The 23034-nt window shown below is 36.4% G+C and overlaps 3 protein-coding genes across 5 annotated transcripts; all 3 read right to left on the bottom strand.

Moving 5' to 3' along the window:
* Positions 4954–5582, bottom strand: LOC18775637 (heavy metal-associated isoprenylated plant protein 41). Its single transcript, XM_007206471.1, has 3 exons — positions 5577–5582; positions 5346–5424; positions 4954–5216 (listed from the first exon to the last, which is right to left on the bottom strand). Exons 1-3 carry the CDS (start codon positions 5580–5582, stop codon positions 4954–4956), a joined length of 348 nt encoding a protein of 115 aa, XP_007206533.1.
* LOC18773448 (heavy metal-associated isoprenylated plant protein 47) lies at positions 13716–14540 on the bottom strand. 2 transcript variants are annotated; one of them, XM_007206764.2, is made up of 3 exons: positions 14432–14540; positions 14276–14354; positions 13716–14187 (listed from the first exon to the last, which is right to left on the bottom strand). In XM_007206764.2, exons 1-3 carry the CDS (start codon positions 14435–14437, stop codon positions 13928–13930), a joined length of 345 nt encoding a protein of 114 aa, XP_007206826.1. In that variant the 5' UTR covers positions 14438–14540; the 3' UTR covers positions 13716–13927. The 2 variants fall into 2 exon arrangements, with proteins under 2 accessions (XP_007206826.1, XP_020422509.1); XM_020566920.1 differs by lacking the exon at positions 14432–14540 and having other exon boundaries at positions 14276–14422.
* On the bottom strand, positions 16557–17998 carry LOC18773741 (heavy metal-associated isoprenylated plant protein 47). Of its 2 annotated transcripts, XM_020566969.1 has the most exons (3): positions 17407–17997; positions 17165–17243; positions 16557–17061 (listed from the first exon to the last, which is right to left on the bottom strand). In XM_020566969.1, the coding sequence occupies exons 1-3, from the start codon at positions 17410–17412 to the stop codon at positions 16772–16774; spliced, it is 375 nt and encodes a 124-aa protein (XP_020422558.1). In that variant the 5' UTR covers positions 17413–17997; the 3' UTR covers positions 16557–16771. The 2 variants fall into 2 exon arrangements, with proteins under 2 accessions (XP_020422558.1, XP_007206993.1); XM_007206931.2 differs by having other exon boundaries at positions 16557–17058; positions 17165–17998.

Here is a 23034-nt window from a genome sequence, read left to right as displayed (position 1 = left end):
AGAAGGGAATTTGAATATACAGAATGAAGGATGATGAATCTTAACTGTCTATGTTACTAAACTATTTGATTTAATTAATCAAATGAGAAGTTATGGGGAGGAATTGCTAGGGAGAGAATTGTTCAAAAACTGCTTAATAGTCTGCCATCTACCTATGACTCTATATGTCAGTTATTGAACATTCTAGAGATCTGAATGAGATTGAGGTGCAGGAGGTTGTTGCCTCACTAAAGAGCTTTGAGTTGCGTTTAGATAGGGCATTCTGAAAACAGAACAGAGAAGGCATTTGCTAGCCTTAGTGTAGATGCCAAACAGACTAAGAATGGAGAACAGAACAGCAAGCAGAATAAGAATTGGAAATCCAAAGGCAAGAAGTGGGATAACAAGGCAAGTGAAGGCACTAAAACTCCCTGCAAACACTGTGGTAAGCTACATTTTGGTGAATGTCGATTCAAGGGCAAGCCAAAGTGTTATAACTGTGATAAACTTGGTCACATTGCAAAAGACTGCTACAGCAAGAAAACACCACAGCAGATCAACTATGCTACTCAAGTGGAAGCTGCACCAACAATGTTCTATGCTAGCAATGTAAGTGGTGCTGATGTAACAAGGGATGAAGAGATCTGGTATTTGGACAGTGGGTGTAGCAATCACATGACAGGAAAAGAGGATTTGTTGGTGGATATTGACAGAAAAGTGACTGCCAAGGTTGAAATGGGAACTGGACAGCTTGTAGAAGTAACTGGAAAAGGCACTATTGTGGTTGAAACCAAAGCAGGCAAGAGACATATCAAAGAAATAATGCTTGTACCTGGACTGAAAGAGAACTTACTCAGTGTAGGACAGATGATAGAACATGGCTATTATTTGGTATTTGGTGATCACAAGGTGGAAATCTACAATGACAGCTCTCATACAAATCTGGTGGCAAAGGTTCAGATGAAAGGAAACAGAAGCTTTCCTTTGAAGTTGCAAGCTGAAATGCACTTTGCTTATAGAGCAAGTGTAGACCATTCCACTGATCTCTGGCATAGAAGGTTTGGACATCTCAATATGACTAGTCTAAAACTATTGAAAGAGCAAGATATGGTAGTAGGGCTGCCAGAAATTAAAGAAGATAGACAGGTATGTGAGGGGTGTGTTCTAGGCAAGCAAAGTAGAGAAGCATTCCCAAGAGAAGCTATTTCTAGAGCATCAACCCCACTAGAACTTATTCACAGTGACATCTGTGGTCCTATGCAGACAGTTACCAAAGCTGGAAATAGGTTCTTTCTCACTTTCATTGATGATTGCACAAGGATGTGTTGGGTCTATTTCTTAAGGCACAAGTCAGAAGCTCTTTGTGTGTTTAAGAAGTTCAAAGCCACTGTGGAATTGCAAAGTGGCTACAAACTAAAACAATTGAGAAGTGACAGAGGAGGAGAGTACACTTCAGTGGAGTTTGAGAGGTTCTGTGACAATGCAGGCATTGAAAGGCAGCTCACAACCCCATACACACCACAGCAAAATGGTGTGGCCGAGAGGAAGAATAGAACTATAGTAGAAATGGCCAAATGTTTGATGTTGGAAAAGAAAATTCCACTTGATTTCTGGGCAGAGGCAGTCAACACATCTGTGTACATTTTGAATAGATGTCCAACTAAAGCCTTAAGCAAAAAGACACCATTTGAGGCTTATGGAGGGAGGAAACCAGGAATTAAGCATCTGAAGGTATTTGGTTCATTGTGTTATGCTCATGTACCAAAACAGCAAAGACAGAAGCTAGATTTGGCAAGCAAAAGGTGTATTTTCTTGGGGTATGGCAGCTGTGAAAAGGGATACAGGCTCTACAATATTGAAACTGAAAAGGTTATCATTTCAAGAGATGTGATATTTAGTGAGAATGAGTGTTGGGATTGGAATACAAAGAAGGAGACTAGTGTGAACATTCAGCTCACTGAAATTAGAGAAGAAGAACAAGGAGCAGAAGGGAGTTCTTATGAATTTGAAGAACAATTGGAAGTGAATGAGATGCCTAGCTTAAACACTGAAATCAGTGACCAAGAAAGGGAAGCAGGATCACAGGATGTTGATCACACTCCTCTCAAGTACAAGAGCATTGCAGAAATTTATGAAAAATGCAACATGTGCATTATAGAACCAGAAAGTTTTGAAGAGGCAGCAAAGGATGACTCTTGGAAGAAAGCAATGGAAGCTGAAATCACCATGATTGAGAAGAACAATACATGGGAGCTTGTGAATAGACCATTTGATAAACCAATCATTGGAGTCAAATGGATCTATAAGACTAAACTGAACCTAGATGGATCTGTGCAGAAGAATAAGGCTCGGCTGGTGGCAAAGGGATATTCTCAAAAGCCTGGAATTGACTTCAATGAGACCTTTGCACCAGTGGCTCGACTTGATACTGTGAGAACCTTGGTGGCTGTTGCTGCACAGAGAAACTGGAATCTGTTTCAACTAGATGTAAAGTCTGCATTTCTTAATGGAGTGCTAAATGAAGAAGTTTATGTAGATCAACCATCTGGTTTTGTGATGCAAGGAAGTGAAGATAAAGTGTATAAGCTGAAAAAGGCTCTATATGGTTTGAAACAAGCTCCAAGAGCTTGGTATGATGAGATAAATTCCTATTTCATCAAGACTGGTTTTTATAGAAGTCCAAGTGAAGCTACTTTGTACACAAAGATGTCTACAAGTGGTATTCTCATTGTGTCTCTATATGTAGATGATATTATCTACACAGGAAGCTCAAAAGAAATGATGGCTGCATTCAAGGATGATATGATGAGACAATATGAGATGACTGACCTAGGACTACTTCATCATTTCCTTGGTCTTGGGGTCCTACAAACTGATTCTTGCATCTTTCTTCACCAGAAGAAGTATGCAAAGACTTTACTTGACAAATTTGGACTTAAGGATTGCAAGTCTGTTGCAACACCTTTGGCAGTGAATGAAAAGTTGTCAAAAGTGGATGGAAGTGAACTAGCAGATGAGACATTGTATAGGCAAATGGTGGGAAGCTTGCTATATCTGACTGCAACCAGACCAGATATCATGTTTGCAGCAAGCCTCTTGGCTAGATTCATGCATAATCCAACCAAGAAGCACATGGGAACAGCAAAGAGAGTGCTGAGATATGTTCAAGGCACCATAAACTATGGAATTGCCTATGATAAGGGAAAAGGAGCAGTGTTAATAGGCTATTGTGATAGTGATTGGAGTGGAAGTGAAGATGACATGAGGAGCACATCAGGCTATGCTTTCAACTTGGGGTCAGGTGCATTTTCTTGGGCTTCAATCAAGCAAAGTAGTGTTGCTCTGTCAACAGCAGAGGCTGAGTACATGAGTGCAGCAGAAGCTACTGCACAAGCTATGTGGCTGAGGTTTGTGTTATCTGATTTTGGAGAGGAACAGGTAGAACCAACTCAGTTGTTGTGTGACAACACTTCAGCTATTGCTATATCAAAGAATCCTGTTCATCATCACAAAACCAGACACATCAACCGCAGGTTTCACTTCATAAGAGATGCTCTACAAAATGGTGAGATTGATTTGCTATATTGCAAAACAGAAGTGCAGCTTGCTGACATTTTCACCAAGCCATTAGCAAGAGACAGATTTGAGTATTTGAGGAAGGCTCTAGGTGTTATTTCAGCACAACACCTAGAAGGGAGTGTTGGTGTATAGGTGTAGCTGCTGTGATGGAATTAGAATATGAAGGTTCTATTCTTGTTAGGAAGGCTGCCTTGGATCATAGTCCAAGTGTACAGCAGAGAATGTAATAGCATTTTGCCACCTGTCATTATCTTATAGGGTAATGATTGAATGGCTAGATTTAGTGATGTAATAGGGAATATCTCCTCCCTAACGGTTTTTGTCAGTGTCATGATATATACATGTTTTGGTGCTGGGCTGATACAGCTAGCATTCTTCTAAAAGCTCTCTCTCTCTCACACACAGAAATCTGACCTCTCTTTACTCAAAAGCTCTCTGCATTTTCATTGAGATTTATTACATGTTTTGATTGAATCTATATGCATGATAATGTTCTGAATATGCTAACAGTCTTGGCATTATTGTTTTTATTGTATCTGAATATTAGTAAACTTGTCGACAAGTCGACGACGTATATGGTGTAGATTAATTGATCGACTTTTCGTTGAAGATAGTTTCCCTTCACAGTACGCATTGGGAGAATGATGTAACGCAAATTGCAGGGAAATTTCAAAGATTCTATAAGAGTTAAATGTTGCGACAAGACAAGACATCATGTGGCAATGAAACATTTCATCCCAAAGCTAACGCAAAGGCGAAATTCTGACAAGTCATAGGTTTTTCTCAAATGCTGCTATCAATTATCATGTGGAAATTCTTTGCTAAAACCCCTTGCGTTACTCATAAGTCCAAGTGGAAATTTCCTGCTCAATATTACAACTTTGGATAATATGAATATATCACCAAAAGTAAACCCTAAAAACCCTAAAGCTAAATTACAAGCCTCTTTCGTTCAAGTTGGGATCTATGGAAAACAACACGTTCCATGTATAGCACGTCAGAAACAAAAATGTAACCTCAAATTTGCTTTTTGAATCTTTGAGAGTTCCTCACTAAGTTGGTTACCAAAAAACATTTTGTGCTAGATGAAAGAGATACAAGCAAGCATTAAATTTTGATTGACCATACATGCTAGTACAGATTCGGGGCCTGTACATTTAGGGATTGTGCATCTTAGTGTAATCATTATAACTGGTCTAAGAATTACTATTAATTAATCTAAATTCATAACTAATGAAAAACCAAAACCAAAACCAAAATACAGGCACAAGGCACAAACAATATCTTAAACCAGAAAAAGAAATCAAAATTATAAACCCTAGTTTGGTTGTGATCGATCTAAGATATCGATATATCAATCTTCAAGCTAAATAGAGTAATTGCTGTGAAAAGGGTTTACATAATAGAGCATTGGACTGGTTCTGGATATTCATCAACCAGTTCATAGTACATTGGAGGACAATATTGAACACAGCCTGGGGGAGGCGTTGCCTTTTCCTCTTTCTTATCATCTTTAGCTCCTTTCACTTCTTCAACTTTGACAATGGTGGCGAAGCCAAGCTTCTTCCTTAACAAACTGGTCAAGCAAACAGAGTCAACCCCATCTCCAATCACCTCCATATGACCTTTGTCTACTTCGATCGACACTTTGTTCACACCTGCTTTATATGTAATCATCAATTAATACTTATTAACTGACCTAATTATTAGTGATGAAATACTTGAATTTCTTTTCTTTCTTTTTTTTTGATAAATTGATCTGTATGTATCGATTGATCGATGCCTACCGTGTGCAGCTGCAGCAATCTTCAAGGCCTTGGTTCGGCATTTGTCACAGTGCATTGGCACACTCACTACTATCTTTTGCTGCACATAAAAATTTGTACGAAGTATGTGCGAGCAATGATCATCTTATATATTCAATTTCACTTGCATAAAAAAGGAAAGTATGTGACTATGTACAATAAAATCCAGAGAATTTAAGTATGAAGTGGACGCGTAAAGTTTTAGAGGCTTACCTTCATGTTGGAGAGAAGGGTATGAAATGAAGCTTTTAAGCTTTTTGGGATGGAAAACTCTGTGAAATCTATGAGTGAATAAATCTATGAAAGTAGAACTATCGATCACTATGCTGTGTCAAGGCATATATTATGTACTTATTTTATACGAGCCAGCTTCGTCGGACAATATTATTAGCTCCTGTTGACTTTTAATTTTAAGTCTACATACACCTGCACGGTTTTGTAGACTTTTTAATTTTAAGTCCTTTTTCCACAGACGCTACCTTGGCCACGCCACCAATTGTGTTGTTATAGGCACTGATGAACCAAAAAAAAATATTTTTTAAAAAATAGTGGGTTTAGATAAGCCCCTCAACGTTGGGTGGGTGATTCCCACAACCACATGACACTTGCTTTCAAAACAAATGGGAAACAACGTGTATATCAGATTGTCCCTGTTCTTATCCCTAGAAAAAAAGAAGGGATAAATAAAGGAAGAGGATAATCAGATAATGGGGGGAGGAGTCCAATTTGAATGGGGATTCTGCCATCTCAAAACTCTCTCACAAGGACTCTATAAAAGGAGGAGAGAAAAGAAAAAAAGGGGAGGCAGCCGTGAGGCTGCAGAAAGAAAAGGAGCACAGCGGCAGACTCTGAAGAGATACCAAAAAAAAGCCAACAAGGCTTGGGGAACATGGAGGATGCATAGCCATGCTGAAGAAATATGACAGAGGCAATCAAGGCTCCTCTCTTGAGGTCATCCGTTTTTGGGTGGCAACCCTTTAATCAATCAAATGGATGGCAATCCATGTAGGGTGGCAACCCTTGAATCAAAATTTCTTGGATGTTCAAATATGGGTTTTCACCCTCAAAACAAGTTTGGGTTTTGCACCCCAGAAACAAAGCCTGGGTATTTCACCCTGAAAACAAATATGGGTTTTCACCCTTGAAATAAAGCCTGGACGTTTCACCCTCAATCAAGGCTTTGGGTTTTTACACCCCAAAAAATAATCTTGGATACAAAATCCATCATGGGTGTGTTACCCTCAATCAAATACCCTGAATGGTATATCCATTTTTGGGCATAAAACTATTCAGTGAGTTCTCAAGAGCACAAATCCAATTTGAGTACAAAACCCACAAACAAAATCATGGAGTGATTTAATCTCACAGCAAATAAAAATCAGCTGTGTGCACCAAAAAAAAAAAAAGAGGAACAAAGCTTGAAAAGGGAGGCCACGTTTGTCCAGCCTATCCTTTGAATCCTTCATCTGGGGATTGTTTGCGAACAATCAAAACCAAGGAAGGAAGAAAGAAGGATGGAGGTCTTTAAAAGAAAAAGAAAAAAAAAAGATAGCCACGTTCCTGTTGGCAACTTCTGGTTGCGCAGCAAACCAAAAGCAAAAGAAAAAAAAAAGCCAAAACCAAAAAAAGACGAGAGGAATTGGCTTGGTGTTATGTATGGCAGTAACAAAAGAAAAGGGAGAAGGCTTCCACTGAAAAGAAAACAAAGGGAAGAAGAGTTAAAAAAAAAAAAGTGGCTGACGCCACTTTCTTTGTGATTTGGATTTATTTCAACTCTCTCTCTTCTTTCCTTCTTTTCTCTCTTCCTCACATGTCCAACAAATGGGACAGTCAAAATATCGCAGCCCCGAAATAAAATAATGGACTGTCAAAAATAATTGTCCATTGATTTTCAAAAGCCCATAGTAATTAATGGGTAATTCAAATAATTATCCATTAAATTTACAGAGACCTAAATTTCCTATCATATAATTAATGGATTAATTCTATATAAAAATAAAAAAAATCCTCATAGTCATATTTGGGTCCAAACGCAAATGTCAATTGTAGAGAATTAGCAGGTTCATCAAAATTTCTCATTATTTTTCTTGGAGATTGACAAAAAGAAATATGGTATAAAACCATGTAATTTTTCCCATCAGTCATCTACCCATACAAATTTCATTGAGATTAAATTCAAATCTCTTAAACAGAAATTCTCAATTAATGGGCCACACTCACCCATTAATTTCCAATTTTTCTCATGAGTCATCTACTCGTGAAAATTCCAATGAGATTAAATTCAAATATCTCAAACACAAATTCTTAATTAGTGGGCCACACTTACTCATTAATTTCCAATTTTTCCCATAGGTCATCTACCTATAAAAATTTCCAAATTGTCCCAAAGACACAAATTCTCAATTATTGGGCTACACTTACCTATTAATTTCCAAAGTTTGGAACTACGCCGGTTTGATCCCATCAAGGGTACGTAGGCAGTCTACCATCCCAATAAATGCAACCGCAACCCAATTTGAATCCCTGGTTTATCCTAACCAAACTCGCCCAAACACTTTCCCAAATGCAATTGTCAATTGTAGAAAATTAGTGGGTTCATTAAAATGGCTCATTATTTTTCTTGGACATTGACAATAAGAAAAATGGTACAAAACCATCCAATCTTTCTCATGGGTCATCTACCCATGCAAATTTCAATGAGATTAAATCCAAATCTCTCAAATACAAATTCTCAATTAGTGGGTCACACTTACCCATTAATTTTCAATTTTTCTCATGGGTCATTTACCTGTGAAAATTTTAAAATCTCAAAATTGTCTCAAAGACACAAATTCTAAACTAGTGGGCCATACTTACCCATTCATTTCTAAATTTGGAACTACGCAGGTTTGATCCCATCAAGGGTACGTAAGCAGTCTACCATCCCAATAGATGCAACCGCAACCGAATTTGAATCCCTGGTTTATCCTAACCAAATTCGCCCAAACACTTTCCCAAATGCAAGTGTCAATTGTAGAAAATTAGTGGATTCATCAAAATTGCTAATTATTTTTCTTGGATATTGACAATAAGAAAAATGGTACAAAACCATCCAATCTTTCTCATGGGTCATCTACCCATGCAAATTTCAATGAGATTAGATCTAAATCTCTCAAATACAAATTCTCAATTAGTGGGCCACACTTACCCATTAATTTTCAATTTTTCTCATAGGTCATTTACCTGTGAAAATCTTAAAATCTCCAAATTGTCTCAAAGACACAAATTCTAAACTAGTGGGCCACACTTACCCATTCATTTCTAAATTTGGAACTATGTCGGTTTGATCCCATTAAGGGTACGTAGGCAGTCTAACATCTCAATAGACGGAATCGCAACCAAATTTGAATAACTGATTACATCAACCAAATTCCCCCAAATCAAATTTCTATCTCCGCACAAATCAATTCTGAGCTACGTTGGTTTGATCCATTCAAAAGGGTACGTAGGCAATCTAGAGACTCAATCTAGATGCAACCGCCCAAATCTTAAATCCGATCATAATCCCTGGTTTATTCTTAACCAAATTCACCCCAAACACACATCAAAATAGAATCCCTGGTTTATTCAGCTAAATTCGCTCAAACATTCCTCAATCAAATTCATTCAATTTTCCCCTTTTGCAATGAGTCATTTACTCATTGCAAATTTTTGAACTACGAGTGGCTTGATTCCCGCAAGGGATACGTAGGCACCCTGAGGTTGGACTTGGGAGCAGCTGCAAAATCAAACACACACGTTCTGTTTCTTTATGATGGAATCAAAGGGTGTTCCCTTGAAGCAAGGGATTGTAATTAAGAGACTTGCATCTCGAATGGGTTAAACCTAAAATAATAAAACCCCATTATTTAATTAGTGGTGGTAAAATTGTGTTGGGAGGATCACATTTTTTCTTCAACAGGCACTAATATCTTTGTGTCATGTTTGTCTAGTATATCTTCCGCTATGATATGGCTGACACCAGCCAAACATGGAAAGAGCATTCTTTTATCAACTGCATTGCATTGCCATACGAATTTGATGAAAAAAGTTTAGCCGTGAAAATGAGTGACGGGAATTGGCTGATTTTCACGTGTTTGCGTAATGAGGTTGTTGAATTCGAAGACGACCACTACTGTCGCTGCGACGAGTACGAATATGTCTACTCTTCTGATGTGGATGATTATCCTCCTTAGCCTGAGCCTCATCATCATTATGAATGGCAGCCTGATAGGACCCGCCCCGAAGTTCCCAAATATTAAACATACAAAATTTAAACCTCCTAACAAGACTGCATCTTATTTTCACATAAATTTCAGGACCAACAATAAGGTCCGAACCAATCTCCATAAAACAACATGACTAAAACAACATGACTAACATTTAGTCTGTGGCTGCACCTAGTAACCTTAGGCTGCCTACGTACCCTTACTGAGGGATCAAGCCACACGTAGTTCTTCCCCTAAAACCCGATTCCAAGCACATACAATACCTTTATTTATCTCTCTGTTATTCACATAAACTCCCCATACGCCGGTACAACCAATGCCACGTATGGGGTCTGTCAACATGCCGAATAACCTACGCCATGTGTGACCTCACCATATTATCACAATATCTCCCCATACGCCGGTACAACCAACGCCACGTATGAGGTCGGTCAATGCGCCGGATAACCTACGCTACGTTCGACTTCAACATATTGTCACAATATCTCCCCATACGTCGGTACAACCAACACCACGTATGGGGTCTATCAACACGCCGGATAACCTGCGCCATGTGCGACCTCAACATACTATCACATAATCTCCCCATACGGCGGTACCACCAACGTCACGTATGGGGTATGTCTTAATGCCGGAAAATCCTACGCTACGCGAGACTTTAACATCATATCACAATATCTCCCCATACGCCGGTACAACCAACGTCACGTATGGGGTCTGTCCGCAAGCCGGATAACCTACGCCACGTGGGACCTAACAAATACAGGGTGGTACTTATAGTGTAATCAAAATCCGAGGTACTTAGGGTAGTGCGTATAGCACTTCAAATTGACATTCTAAACTCTTTTCATACATTTATACATATATTCAAAGATATAAGTTAAACTCTAATATTGTATGAACCTCAACAACATCCCAAGTACCCCACCCATCACCAATACTTTACCAAAAATGCTAAATCATCTATTAATTATAAAAATGGATTTCAATAAACCATTTAATTCATATGCATAAAATTCTATCACAAAGCCATGCTAATTATTTTAAAAATAAAGTCTAAGAGTTTCCTACGATAATAATAAACACTCTAAAGATCTCAACCTTGTCAACATGGCTCAACAACGCTCAAGACCTGTCATTAGGGTCGTTATAATCCTGCTAGGAAGGTAAAACTACCTCGGAAGACTCAAGGTCAACCAAGGGTCAAACTACCCACGTTTGGTCAAACGGGACCACGGGGCCCACAACCTCCAAATTCCGATCTGCAAGTTCCTATGAGTTCTAAAAAGTATAGGACACTTGTCCCACAAGTTTGGTCTATATTGGACGGTCGGATCGCTCACGATTGCACGATCTGACGGCTATTATAAACATAAACTTTAAATTAATAAATCGGAACATCCGGGGCTCCTATTCACGATCCGTGAATTCCTACACGATCCTAGAAACACCTAGATTAAGATATATTAAATTCGAGACCATCCAATGGTCCCAACCTATCGAACCCAGATAACGCGCAATAGGCGATATCTGTTCGAGGCTCAAACGGTATCCAAATTGAAATCCGAGCACATCTATGCACTCGTGAGAACCAGGAGATTACATCGGGACATAGTGCCCTTTTTCTACAGTGCCCACGCGCCGCCTCACGCTCCGGCAGCACGTGGGTGCCCAAAGCGATTACGCATCGCCGGAAAATCTCAAAACCACGGCTCCAAACTCCTATCTTAGCTATAACACCATATTTGGAGCCTCTTTTGTTCTTGGACCTACCCCAAAAAATGACCGGAAGTGGCCGGAATAGCGATCCAAAAACTGGCAGATTTTCAATTTGAAAATCGACCTATCAACCCTAAAAATTAATGCAATCCTACTCAACCATCAGCTAGAACACATTAAAAGGATGAGAAAGCATACCTAGATCGATGAAAACGGTGGACGGAGGCGTTCGAACAAGCTCCGTGAATTTTGGGTTAAAACCGGTTGTATTTTTGCATTTTCCGACGATCACAGGTGATTCCAGTAGCTGAGATTGGTCGGGATGGGAAGAGGGAGGTGGCCCGGTTCTTTTTGGACTGGTGCCACCCCAAGCGGTGGCCGGATGCAACGGTGGTGGCCCAAAAACTACCGCGGTGAACAGTAACAAAGGGTTGTTTCTGCACGCAGGGAGAGAGAGAGAGAGAGAGAGAGAGAGAGAGAGAGAGAGAGAGAGAGAGAAATATCTGTTTTTATAAAAATCTCATTTTGAAATAATTACGGTTGTGCCACTGAGTTTCTTTTGACCATATCTCTCTCGTTACAACTCCGATTCGAGCCCACAACATGTCTAAGGACTTATCTCAGTACGACCTACCCAAATATACCAGTCATTGCCCCAAACTCTTTTCAGGTAAGAAAATGACCCAAATACCCCTACTCCAAGGGTAAATTTGTAATTTCACTTAAATAATTTAAATAAGGGATTAAATTTGGAGTCGGGGTGTTACACAGCCTACATCTTTGCCCGCCTATCTCATGTCAAATGACTTTACATCACTCATACCTATTCAACCTCTGTGCCTGCCTGATGATCTGTTACCTACTCAACCAGGGTGTAAACTATTGCCTAGGTTCTGTGATTTGTATACTGCTAAACCGCGTGAAATATATTATAGGACCGTCTCTCTAGGAGGAAAGAGATATGTCTTATTTTGTCTATTGACACTGAATTTGAGTCCAAGGACGGAGTTCTAAGGAAGATGCCATTTTTGTGGTAAGTTTTGAATTTCAACTTTCAGACAATAGAGACTTGTTAACCATCAAAACGGGGTCTTTAGTGTTCAGTGTTTTCTACTCAGTGCCAACAATCCAATGGTAACTAAAGTATCCATGCATAATGCCTTTTGGCTGTAAGTTTCGTTAACTCACAATTTGTTCCTTTCAAGTTCGGTTTTTCTCTTTTGTAGTTATGAAATTTGATATAGTTTTGATAAACAATGAAACAGGTAAACCTTAGACTTTGTTTTTACGTTATAAATTGGTCATCAATAAAGGGTGGTTCAGCTTCTGTATCTTTTATTCCTATGTTAGAACAGAAGAGATAGATAAAGTGAAGAGCCCATGGGAAAACATTTGTTTAGAAAATCTAATTTGAACGTACATATTACATGCATGACTATGTCACATGAGATATTTAATATTTGTAAATTATAATTAGGCAAGATGAGAAGTGAAGAATGATATTGATTCTTTCTTGACTACCAACCCACCTCCACAATGTCACAATCCACATTTCCATTGATAATGACCCAATCCCCTTTGTCTCATATTGATGGTTGATTTGCAATATACTACCTGCCATATGATCATAGGTTTTTCTAAGATATACAAATTCGATCTGAAAGCGAGGTATCTAACAAACTTGCCTCTGGTATGGGGTACCAAGACCTAAACTGAAAACTAAAATCCTCTCCACCATAGGTTCTCTAGAATACCTTTCAACGTACGTAATTAGAAAATCGTTTGAAACATATACGAGAGAAAATCACTTATTTAAGTGGTTCATACATGTTTATGAAACTAATTAATTCTCGTCATGGTGATTATATCTTTTATATAATTTACATTGGAACAGCGAAGTCAAAGTCTTTTAGTAATCTATAACAACTCGTAAAAAGCAGATTTTGGATGAGAAAGCATACCTAATATCCATGACTACAAGTTTGTTATTCCAACCTGCACTAGCTGTCATTAAATATACATCTCCTACATACAAATAATATAATATATAACATATATATATCATAACAAAGTCAAAGTCTTTCTTGGCGTGACTTATGAGTTTTCTTGCACATCAAGAATTCCCATATTAGTTGTAATTAGTTTTCTTTTATTTTTGATTTCCTACCGTGAATAAAATTAATAGTTATTACTTTTTTTGGCCTACAAAACTTTCTTGTATTATAAATATGACCTTATTATAGCTTATTTAAGCCTGAAGTGAAAACTTTATACTCAAAATTAAAAGTTCGGGTAATTAAATTGGTGTCATCACTAAAAAAATATGTTCTTGTAGTGAAATTATACCCTCTTTGGTTATTCATAAAGTTGGGTGGGTCAGAACTTCTTACAGAAAGCAACAGCTCCATTTAGCATCAGCAAAAATGTAAATTCAAATTTGTTCGATTGAATCTTACGCCATATATATATGAAATGGCAAACTAGCTGAGGTGGATGTGCCCATTTTGTACATAGATATAGTCAACTTTTCAATCATGAATTAAAATACTGTAATTAAATTGATATAATCGTGAAATTAAATAAAACTTTCTAGGACAATTACATGATAGAGCAAGTTGGCTCTGGATATTCGCGAACCACTTCACAGTACATTGGAGGACACTGCGGAGCACAATACTGAATATAGTTTGCAGTTGGCTTTTCCTCTCTTTTATCTCCTTTCACTTGTTCAACTTTAACTATGGCCGCGAAGCCAAGCTTCTTCCTTAGCAACTCCGTCAGGCAAACCGAGTCCACACCGTCTCCGATCACCTCCACATGATCCCTGTTTGCTCCTTCTATCGACACTTTGCTCACACCTGCTTATGTTATCAACTCCAATTAATATATCTGAAAAAGTTGAAGGAAATTTTGATGGATCATGGATATATATATATATATATATACCGTATGCAGATGCTGCAATCTTCAACGCCTTGGTTCTGCATTTGTCACAGTGCATTTGCACCTTCACTAATATCTTTTGCTGCAAAACAACAAACACATAAATATATGCATACATGAAAAAAGAAAATGAAGGCAACGTACTTGCATAAAATGTACCTTCATGTTGGAGGGTATATATGTATGACCAAAACAAAATGGAAGACCTTTGAATTTTTGGGATGGAAAACTCTATGAATCTATGAAAGTAGAACTCTTGCTGTGATCTGTACTTATACTATTGTAAGTTCATATACATATGGCAACAATAATTATTTTTGTTTTCTTTTTATAAAGTCAGTCAAGCACCGCGGTTTCGCAGAATTAGTCATGCCAATGGACCAATGGTATTCTTTATTTTAATTTTTTATTTTATAAAAGAATACACATCTCATTCTCACTTATATTTTTTATTATTAATGAGATAAGGGGGACAAAACCTCAATAAGAAACAACAACTAACTAATACAGATCAAGTGAGCCTAACAACACCTTAAGAAATCATCCATCGAGAAAGAGTTAACCCCGATAGGAGCCTCATCCAAATAACAAACCCCCATATCCAAGTTAATGCTCCAGTTAGTCATACAATCAACTACAAAATTCATTTCTTTGTAAACATGAGCAAAGTGACCGTTACTAATACGCCTTATAAGAACACAACAGCTCTGAATCAACGGAGCAAGAGGGTGACAGTCAACGTAGAATACTTACTTTTCTCTATATATTATTATAAATGTTTTACCACAAGCTAGAATACTTTGATTGCGTATCACTGTAGCTTTAATTTTCCCTTGTTGTGGCATTTGAATTCATACGGAACTAATATATTATTAAGAGATATTTATCAGTTCCTAATTACTAGTGGGTTTGACAACTTTTAATTAATTTATTTTTAATGGCATTCTATCCAGTGATTAAGTAGTCTCAACACCCAGAGAATGAGTCAATATCGCCAGCAAGTAGCAAATGAATTTCAAGGATCAAAACCTTTTGACCATCACACGGTTCGGCCACTCAAAACTATCCATCACGCTTATCCAGCTAATCCTCTTAATCTATACAACGTAACGAATTTGAAAACGATATTTAATATACCCGAGTAACTCACTAAAATCACAACAAAAAATAAATGTCAAAATACAGGTGATAATCTAAATTATAAAGGGAGGGAGGTTTTTCATACACACTACTAATGTGTCATAGGGAAATCGAACATAAGACCACTAGTCTGCAAGTCAATACCCTTTTTCACTGAACTAGACCATGTTGATGTGTTAAACTATAATTTGTTTGCTAGAAGAAAGGACGCATTACATATAAGGAGTCAAGTATATTTTTCCATTCAATATTACGAGAAAAACAAAATTTCATGCTAATTACGTAGTCAACTCCTTATGTAAATTGTTTCATCTAATATCGAATTAGCTAAAATCAAATTATATATAAGTAGTCTATTTTTGCCAACATGAATTGGAAATACCCATATATGTATATAATTGTTGGAGGCTTAAAAGCTCTCTACTTTAATTTGAAATTAGATATATATACGCTGCAGAAATAATCTAGACTACTTTGTTGAAACTACAGAAAGTACATGCATTTCTTTCTTTCTTATCTTTAGAACTCATTTTGATTTGACTGCCTTAAGGTTAAAGATTCATGTAGTTGGTAAAAATCTATCTTGTGAAGTCAAGGTCTTTTAGTAATAAAAAAGAAGGCGTAAAAGTAGATTTCACAAATGTGAAAACCCTTTTTTTAATTTTATTTGGATGAAAAAAGCATACCTAATATGCATGACTACAAGTTTATTATTACAACCCCTAGCTGTCGTTGATAGAAAAGTCCAAGTCCTTTGCTTTCACATAAATTAATAATGTGGCACTATCGTAAATTTGGGTAAAATGTTTTGCTTAATTGCAGTGGGGGAACATATATTACATATGCGGATATGTCACATGAGATATTCAAATATTTGCATATAAAATAATGCAAGATGATCATGGTAAGTGTACATGATTGATTCTTTCTTGACTGCCAAACCACCTCCATGGAATTATGTCCCTCAAAATATCGTCCCACTCAATCTTTGTTTTCCACACATTGTCCCATATGATTGATTCATTCTTGGCTAGCCTCAGGCACCAAGTAGTTAAGGTGTCACTTCTCATACTTAAAATTTCTTATGCCGTCCACTTTTTATGGAGAACTCAACATTATAGTTTGTAATTTAGACCGTTTATTTTTTAAATCCTAATAAAAAATTATTCGTGAAGAAGGCACAAGCACGAACAAAATCTAAAAAATAAAAAGAAATGGATCGATATTGTATATCTTTGTTTTCTGAACTTGTGATCTAGCTAGTCTTGGTTTTGATAATGATCTTCGAATTTAAATTTAAATGCCAAGTAAAAAATTACATGACTGGTCTTCAAATTTGAATTAAAATGTCAAGGACAATTACATGATAGAGCAGTTGTTTGGTTCTGGATATTCACAAACCACTCCATAATACATTGAAGGACACTGCGGAGCACAATAGCTGGCTGATGATATGCATTGAACTGGTGGAGTTGGCTTTTCCTCTTTCGTATCAGCTTTAGCTTCCTTCACTTCTTCAACTTTGACAATGGTGGCGGAGCGAAGCTTCTTCCTTAACAATCTGGTCAAGCAAACAGAATCAACCCCATCTCCAATCACCTCAATGTGATCTTTGTCTGCTCCTTCAATGGACACTTTGCTCACACCTGCTTTATATATAATCATTCCATTAATACTAATCAACTGACATAATTGGTGATGAAAGAGTTGAAGGAAATTTTGATTGATCTGTTCATATCGATGGATGCATACCGTGTGCAGCTGCTGCAATCTTCAAGGCCTTGGTTCTGCATTTGTCACAGTGCATTGGCACCTTCACCAATATCTTCTGCTGCATTGTAGAAACAAAAAACACATAGTTTCTTAGCTCTTTTAGGAAACACTAATTAATTTGTTCTTTTCACTTGCATTAAAAAAAAACACGAAACTTGCAAAAAATGTGGAATAGTACATATACATATGTGTTTAAGAACAAATTAAAATAAAATGGTTACCTTCATGTTGAAGATGACTCGTATGTGTGAGATGGAAGAGCTCTAATGTTTTGGTAAATTGGAAACTCTATGATTTTATGAGTGAATTAGTGTACTATGCTATTGGCATAGCATCTTATATAGAAAAGAAAAAAAAAAAAAAAAACCTACCTCCTTGAGGCTAGAACATTATAATTAATTAGCTCCCGTTGACTTGTGAGTCCTTATACAGAGGTAGGTGACTATTTTATACAAGGTTTTTAATATGTTTGAAAAGCTGCGGTTTTGCAGAACCAGTCATGCCAGTTGTATTTCAAAGAGAGTTTGTCTATTTAAATCTCGCACTTTTCTTTGTTCATCTCATATTTTAAGTTCATTCTAACTTGTAGTTCAAATTTAAACAATTTCTTATAAAACCTTACTATCTTCCCAAACTACCCTTAAATAGCCACCCAACAGGAAAAAAAAAAAAAAAACTTATCAACTTCACACCCCACTATCTTGATCACCACTCTAAGTTCACATCAACCTCACATTACTTAAAGAGATAAAAACATTGTTGTCAACTATTCTTTATATATATTGGTCTTTTATAAAAAAACATATTATGATCAAAACAATATACTATTAGTCCAATGATGTCATATGGCAATGTGTTCTTCAGTTTTTTATTACAGAGAAATGATGTATTGATAACAAACAAAAAATAAAACTTAAGAGCTTAATTGACGACCCAGAAATAATCTCACATTACATACCTCAATTGACGACCCACAAGCCACTATTTGCATACCGTATTTAGGGTTTGTGAAGAGAAAATGAGAATGTAGTAAGTTTTTTGGATTGAAAGAGAGAAGCCGTTTGGCAATATGGTGTAGAGGAGTTTGTGCTTTTCTAAAATTTAATATGAAGAGTGGTGGTGTGTGTGGATGTGTGTATAGATATAATACGATTAAGTATTAAGTTGGATGACTTTTTTTGTTGTCTTTTTATGCAATAATAAAACTTAAAAGCTTAATGATTGAAGTCTTAGGATGAGCAAAGAAAAGTACAGGGTTTAAATAGAAAAACTCTTCAAAACCCTCTCTATCTAAGCTTGCTATTTGCAGAATCGGACACAATACATCGATATAGCAAGTACCAGATGAATTTCAAGAATCAAATATATTTTGACCAACATTGGACCACTGAGAAGTTATCCACATGCCTTACACTCTGTAGCACGTCACCTATAATTAATGCAGACTTGAACTATAAACCTAAACCTAAATGAAATTTAAGGGCCGTTTGGTATCTCATTTATAAAAAAATAATTAAAAAATTATGATTTATTTTGAAAATATAAGTTTTTAAATACTTATTTTAAGATTTAAAAACTTATTTGGTATTGAACTCCAAACTATTTTTAAGATCTAAAACAAATTAGAATTAAAATCAAAAACCCTAGATTTCCAAAATGAAATTAACATAATTATGTATGAGTGGTTTGATTTTTATTGCTGTTATTTTTGCATCCCAGCTTGGCTCAAAGCCTTATATGAAAGCTTTGGCAAGTTGGCGGTCTTTGATGAGTGGTTCATGGCAGGGTCCCCACGTTTTATCAATGGATTCAACGGTTGTGATTCTTTCCTCAATTCCCCCTGATGAGGGAGGCTTTCAAGTAATTTACAATTTAATCCCGAAAATTAACGACTATAGACTATGACATGCGCGCTTTTGAGTTTCTGTCCATTTTTCATGTTATGGTTTTCATTGACATATTACTTGTATTTTATATAAATGATTAACGGGGTTAGTACCACTGTGTACATTCTCGTATTCTGCGTAATCGAAAACAAATGTATTTTGTAGTATGTTGTTCTGTTAGCGTTTGTACCAAAAATTGTATTTTTGCCTAAAATGGTAGGTAGTTTTCTATGAACATCAAAATGGCCAAAATAAGGCTAGACATGTATTGCTGCAGTCAGATGGAGTTGGCTAACAATTCAAATTCCAGCACTCAAATCAAGTTTCATCCTTCATGAAAGTTGTTCATCTCTATATCTATTATAATATATCCAAATTTGGGTTTATTCGGACAAATGTGGAATCTTAAGAGCTGAAAACACCAGATGCACAACACTAGTATAGCAGCAATTCGGGCCCAATTCGGGCCTAATTCTAATACTCTAATGAATTTTATTTCTTCATAAAAGTTTTTCATTAGAATGTCTACTGCAACATATTCAAAGTTGGGATCATTCGGATAAATGTGGGATTCTCACGACACCAAACATCAAAGGCATACCAGCAACAACGAAAGCTGAAAACAGTGGCAATTTGGGTCTAATTATGACCCAATTCAGGCCGGCTTCCAGTCCTCAAATGAACATTAATTCTTCATGAAAGTTGTTCATTTGGATGTCTACTATGACATATCCGAATTTGGCGTCATTTGCGCAAAAATTGAATCTTCAGAGTATTAATCATGATTTCTGCTCATGACAGCAGTCTGTAACGATCAGTCAGTTACAACCATTCTAAATCAGATTTTCTATTGCTCAAATGGAATTAAGTTCTTCATGAATGTTGCTCCTACTTATGTAGAAAACAACATATCCAAAATTTGCAGCAATTGGATCAATCTAGCATTCCCAGTTCATTATGCATCAAGGCATGTTCGGAGGAGAAACTTAGTGGCTGCAAATCAAGTTTCACTTTATAAATAGAGGGACTTCATCACAAGTGAGTTGATTCAAAGAAGAATAAAATGAAGATGTGGTAGATGGAAACAATTTGACATTCTCTGTGAAGAATATTAAAACAAAGCCAAAGTTCAATACGTGAAAGGTCTACACAAATGTTGAAAGAAGAATAAAATAATATTCAAGTGAGCTTAAAGAATGAATAAAGAAAGAAGTAGAGATGATGGTCATTATCTCTCCATTTCTTTTTGTCTTTTAGTCAGCTACTTTTGGTTGTCACTCACAAATCAATGGCAAGTGGACTAATACATTGGATTTCTTTAAGTCTAATAGTGATAGCTTCTGTCAAATCACATCAAAGCCTCTTAGCAACTTTTTTGGGTTTACTTATATTTTCAGCAACCCACTCACCAAAATCAATGGCAAGTGGGTACTTCAAATTAACTACTGGTCTACTCAACTGACCTCCATTCTCTATAAATTGAAGGAGAAATCATCAGCAAAAGACACAACTCAACCAACAAAAACCAGACTCAACGTCTATAAACCCAACTCAAAAGCTAAGTTAATTAAAGTATTTAATTATTGACTAAAGAAATGATAATTAAATAAGTCTAAGATATTATTTAATTACTAAAAAGAAAATTTTCTAGAACTAAAATGTTCAGCCACCATATAATATTTTAATATAATTTTATGTGTATAATACTTGACTTTTGTATGTATTATTGAATTTTTTTTTAAAAAAAAACAAGTGTATTAAATATGAAAAGTATGTACATACGTGTATTGTACTAAGTCTTTAAGACGTGTACGCAAAACGAAAGTATTATTAAAAAATACATTCGTATATGTATAATACAAGTGTTAAATGGGAAAATGCTAGTTAAAAATCAAAAGGAGACAATAAAGACTCACATAATGGCCAAATAGTAATGGATAATGCTCTAATTTGCGCTCAAGAAACCCAAAAATCAATCTTAGGATTTCAGTTTTGCTTCGATTCCTACACTTTGAATTTTCCCTCTCTTCGTGGGTCAAGCTAAGGCTAGGGTTTTCTCTGAATGACGCGATCCATCTCCATCTCCTCTGAATGTCACTATAAGTTCCCTTAATTTTTTTTTTTCAAACACTTTCACTTTTCATTTTCTGATTTCTTCACGGTTCAATGTATTTATTATTTATTATTTCAAAATGAAACACACTCATAGATACGTATTCGTGATTACATATTAGAATGTATTTACATATGTTATGCTTTGCTTTTAGACTATTCTGTTTGGTTTCCAAGAAAATAGAATAGAAAGTGAAGTATGAAGCGGGTTTTGTGTGGCGTGAAGGTTGTGTGTTGCTTTGGTCTCTAAAGATAGGGGTGTTTTGTTTTTTCACAGGACTGTCATTTAATTTAAAATATCACTAAATTATGATAGAACTGTGGTGGACTTTGTATTTCCTTCACGTTTACATGTATTTTGTATCTGACTTTTACATCTGAATTTTGATATGAAACTAATCATGGCAGCAAGTGCTTTTTATTTGGAATGATATTTGTTTTACTTGTGAAACGTTTTCAGTTTTATTTTTTATTTTTTTATTTTTTATTTTATATTATATATATATATATATATATATTTTTAAGGTTGAAGCGGTTACAGTAAGTAGCACCTATAAAAAGCATTATTCGACCCTCTGTTGCACATGATGAATTAAGGCTTTTGATAATGTTATTGAATGATGGAATCATATTGGAGGATATATCAGTTGGAGCCTAATTAAACTGGGATTGGGCAGTTTGATGCTCATGCGAATGTAGATCAAACAAGTAGTCATCGAGGATGGATGATGATGGTGACATTGATATTTTTTTTCTCCAATTGGAACAGCAAGAATCCAACTGATCGCCTTTTTATTGTCTCTTGCCTTATCGCTGCTCTAATTGGAATTTTGACTATAGCCGACATGTGGATTGCCTATTCAGAAGCATGTCCAATGAAACGGGTGATATTTGTGATTTAGGTCTATTCAGAAGGTTGACTCTATCCCCTCTTCATGTATGGTGGATTTTTGAGCTCCATTAATGAGATGGCATATTCAGTATGTGAAACTGTTAGGAGTCAAAGCAACAAGTCCAAGCATGGAAATGCAACCTCTGTTGTTTAACAGTGAGCTGAGCTATGAATAGAAATTTTACAAGTATAGCCCCACGGCTATACGCGGCTATACTATTTAAATACAATATTAGGAGTCAGAGCAACAAGTCCAAGCATGGAAATGAAACCTCTGTTGACACGGGAAATAGTCGTAGTACTGGGGGTATGTGCACAGAAAGCACAGCTGATACTCATCAAGCTGTTAATCTATCCTCAGTTGATTTCAATGGAGTTTGGTAAACCTATTACTCTATTATTATTTCGGATGTATCACAAATTGTTGCTTGATTGTTGCATGTGCTTGTGTTTCATGTAGGTTTTTGAGCTGACCTCAACATAAGGACCGGAGGTGGGTCTTTATTTATTCAGAAAGGTGCCGCACCATAGAAAAGCAAAATTTTGTGTCTCCTCCTCCAGCTGCTATTCTACCTGCCGGAATAAGGAATGATTTGGCTAGAGTTTTCTACTAATCTTCTGCTTGATGATGTCTGGTTTTTAGGTAATGCTATAAATTGAGAGAGGCAAGTGCATAGGGTTGCAAGACTAAGAAAGAAACTGTGTTTGTATAATGCAGCGGCCAACGGCTTTATTTTTAAGCCATCAATATAGTTCTTAAGTCTCTTGAGGAATCGTTCAGCTTTGTAAATTTCCAAGCTCCTTACCAAAGCATCGCATCTTTCTCAGTGTATTAAAAACAGTTCCAATAGCAATTTTTACTGTCCTGGCGGAAGTGGCCCTAATAGACATTATCTAATAATGAAAACAAAGGCATCTGTAGAAGATTTGTTTGACGAGCAAAACAAAAACGATGTAAT

Source organism: Prunus persica, chromosome G6 (genome assembly GCF_000346465.2).
Source record: "Prunus persica cultivar Lovell chromosome G6, Prunus_persica_NCBIv2, whole genome shotgun sequence".
Taxonomy (NCBI): Eukaryota; Viridiplantae; Streptophyta; class Magnoliopsida; order Rosales; family Rosaceae; genus Prunus; species Prunus persica.
This window is presented reverse-complemented; position numbering and strand designations above follow the sequence as displayed.

Bases quoted from the DNA above. Each gene is read 5' to 3' on its own strand.
- LOC18775637 (XM_007206471.1), bottom strand. The intron at 5,217-5,345 runs GTAGGCATCGAT...CATATAAAGCAG, and splicing joins GATTGCTGCAGCTGCACACG to GTGTGAACAAAGTGTCGATC.
- LOC18773448 (XM_020566920.1), bottom strand. From the start codon at position 14,390: ATGTATGCATATATTTATGTGTTTGTTGTTTTGCAGCAAAAGATATTA. The intron at 14,188-14,275 runs GTATATATATAT...TAACATAAGCAG, and splicing joins GATTGCAGCATCTGCATACG to GTGTGAGCAAAGTGTCGATA.
- LOC18773741 (XM_020566969.1), bottom strand. The intron at 17,062-17,164 runs GTATGCATCCAT...TTATATATAAAG, and splicing joins GATTGCAGCAGCTGCACACG to CAGGTGTGAGCAAAGTGTCC.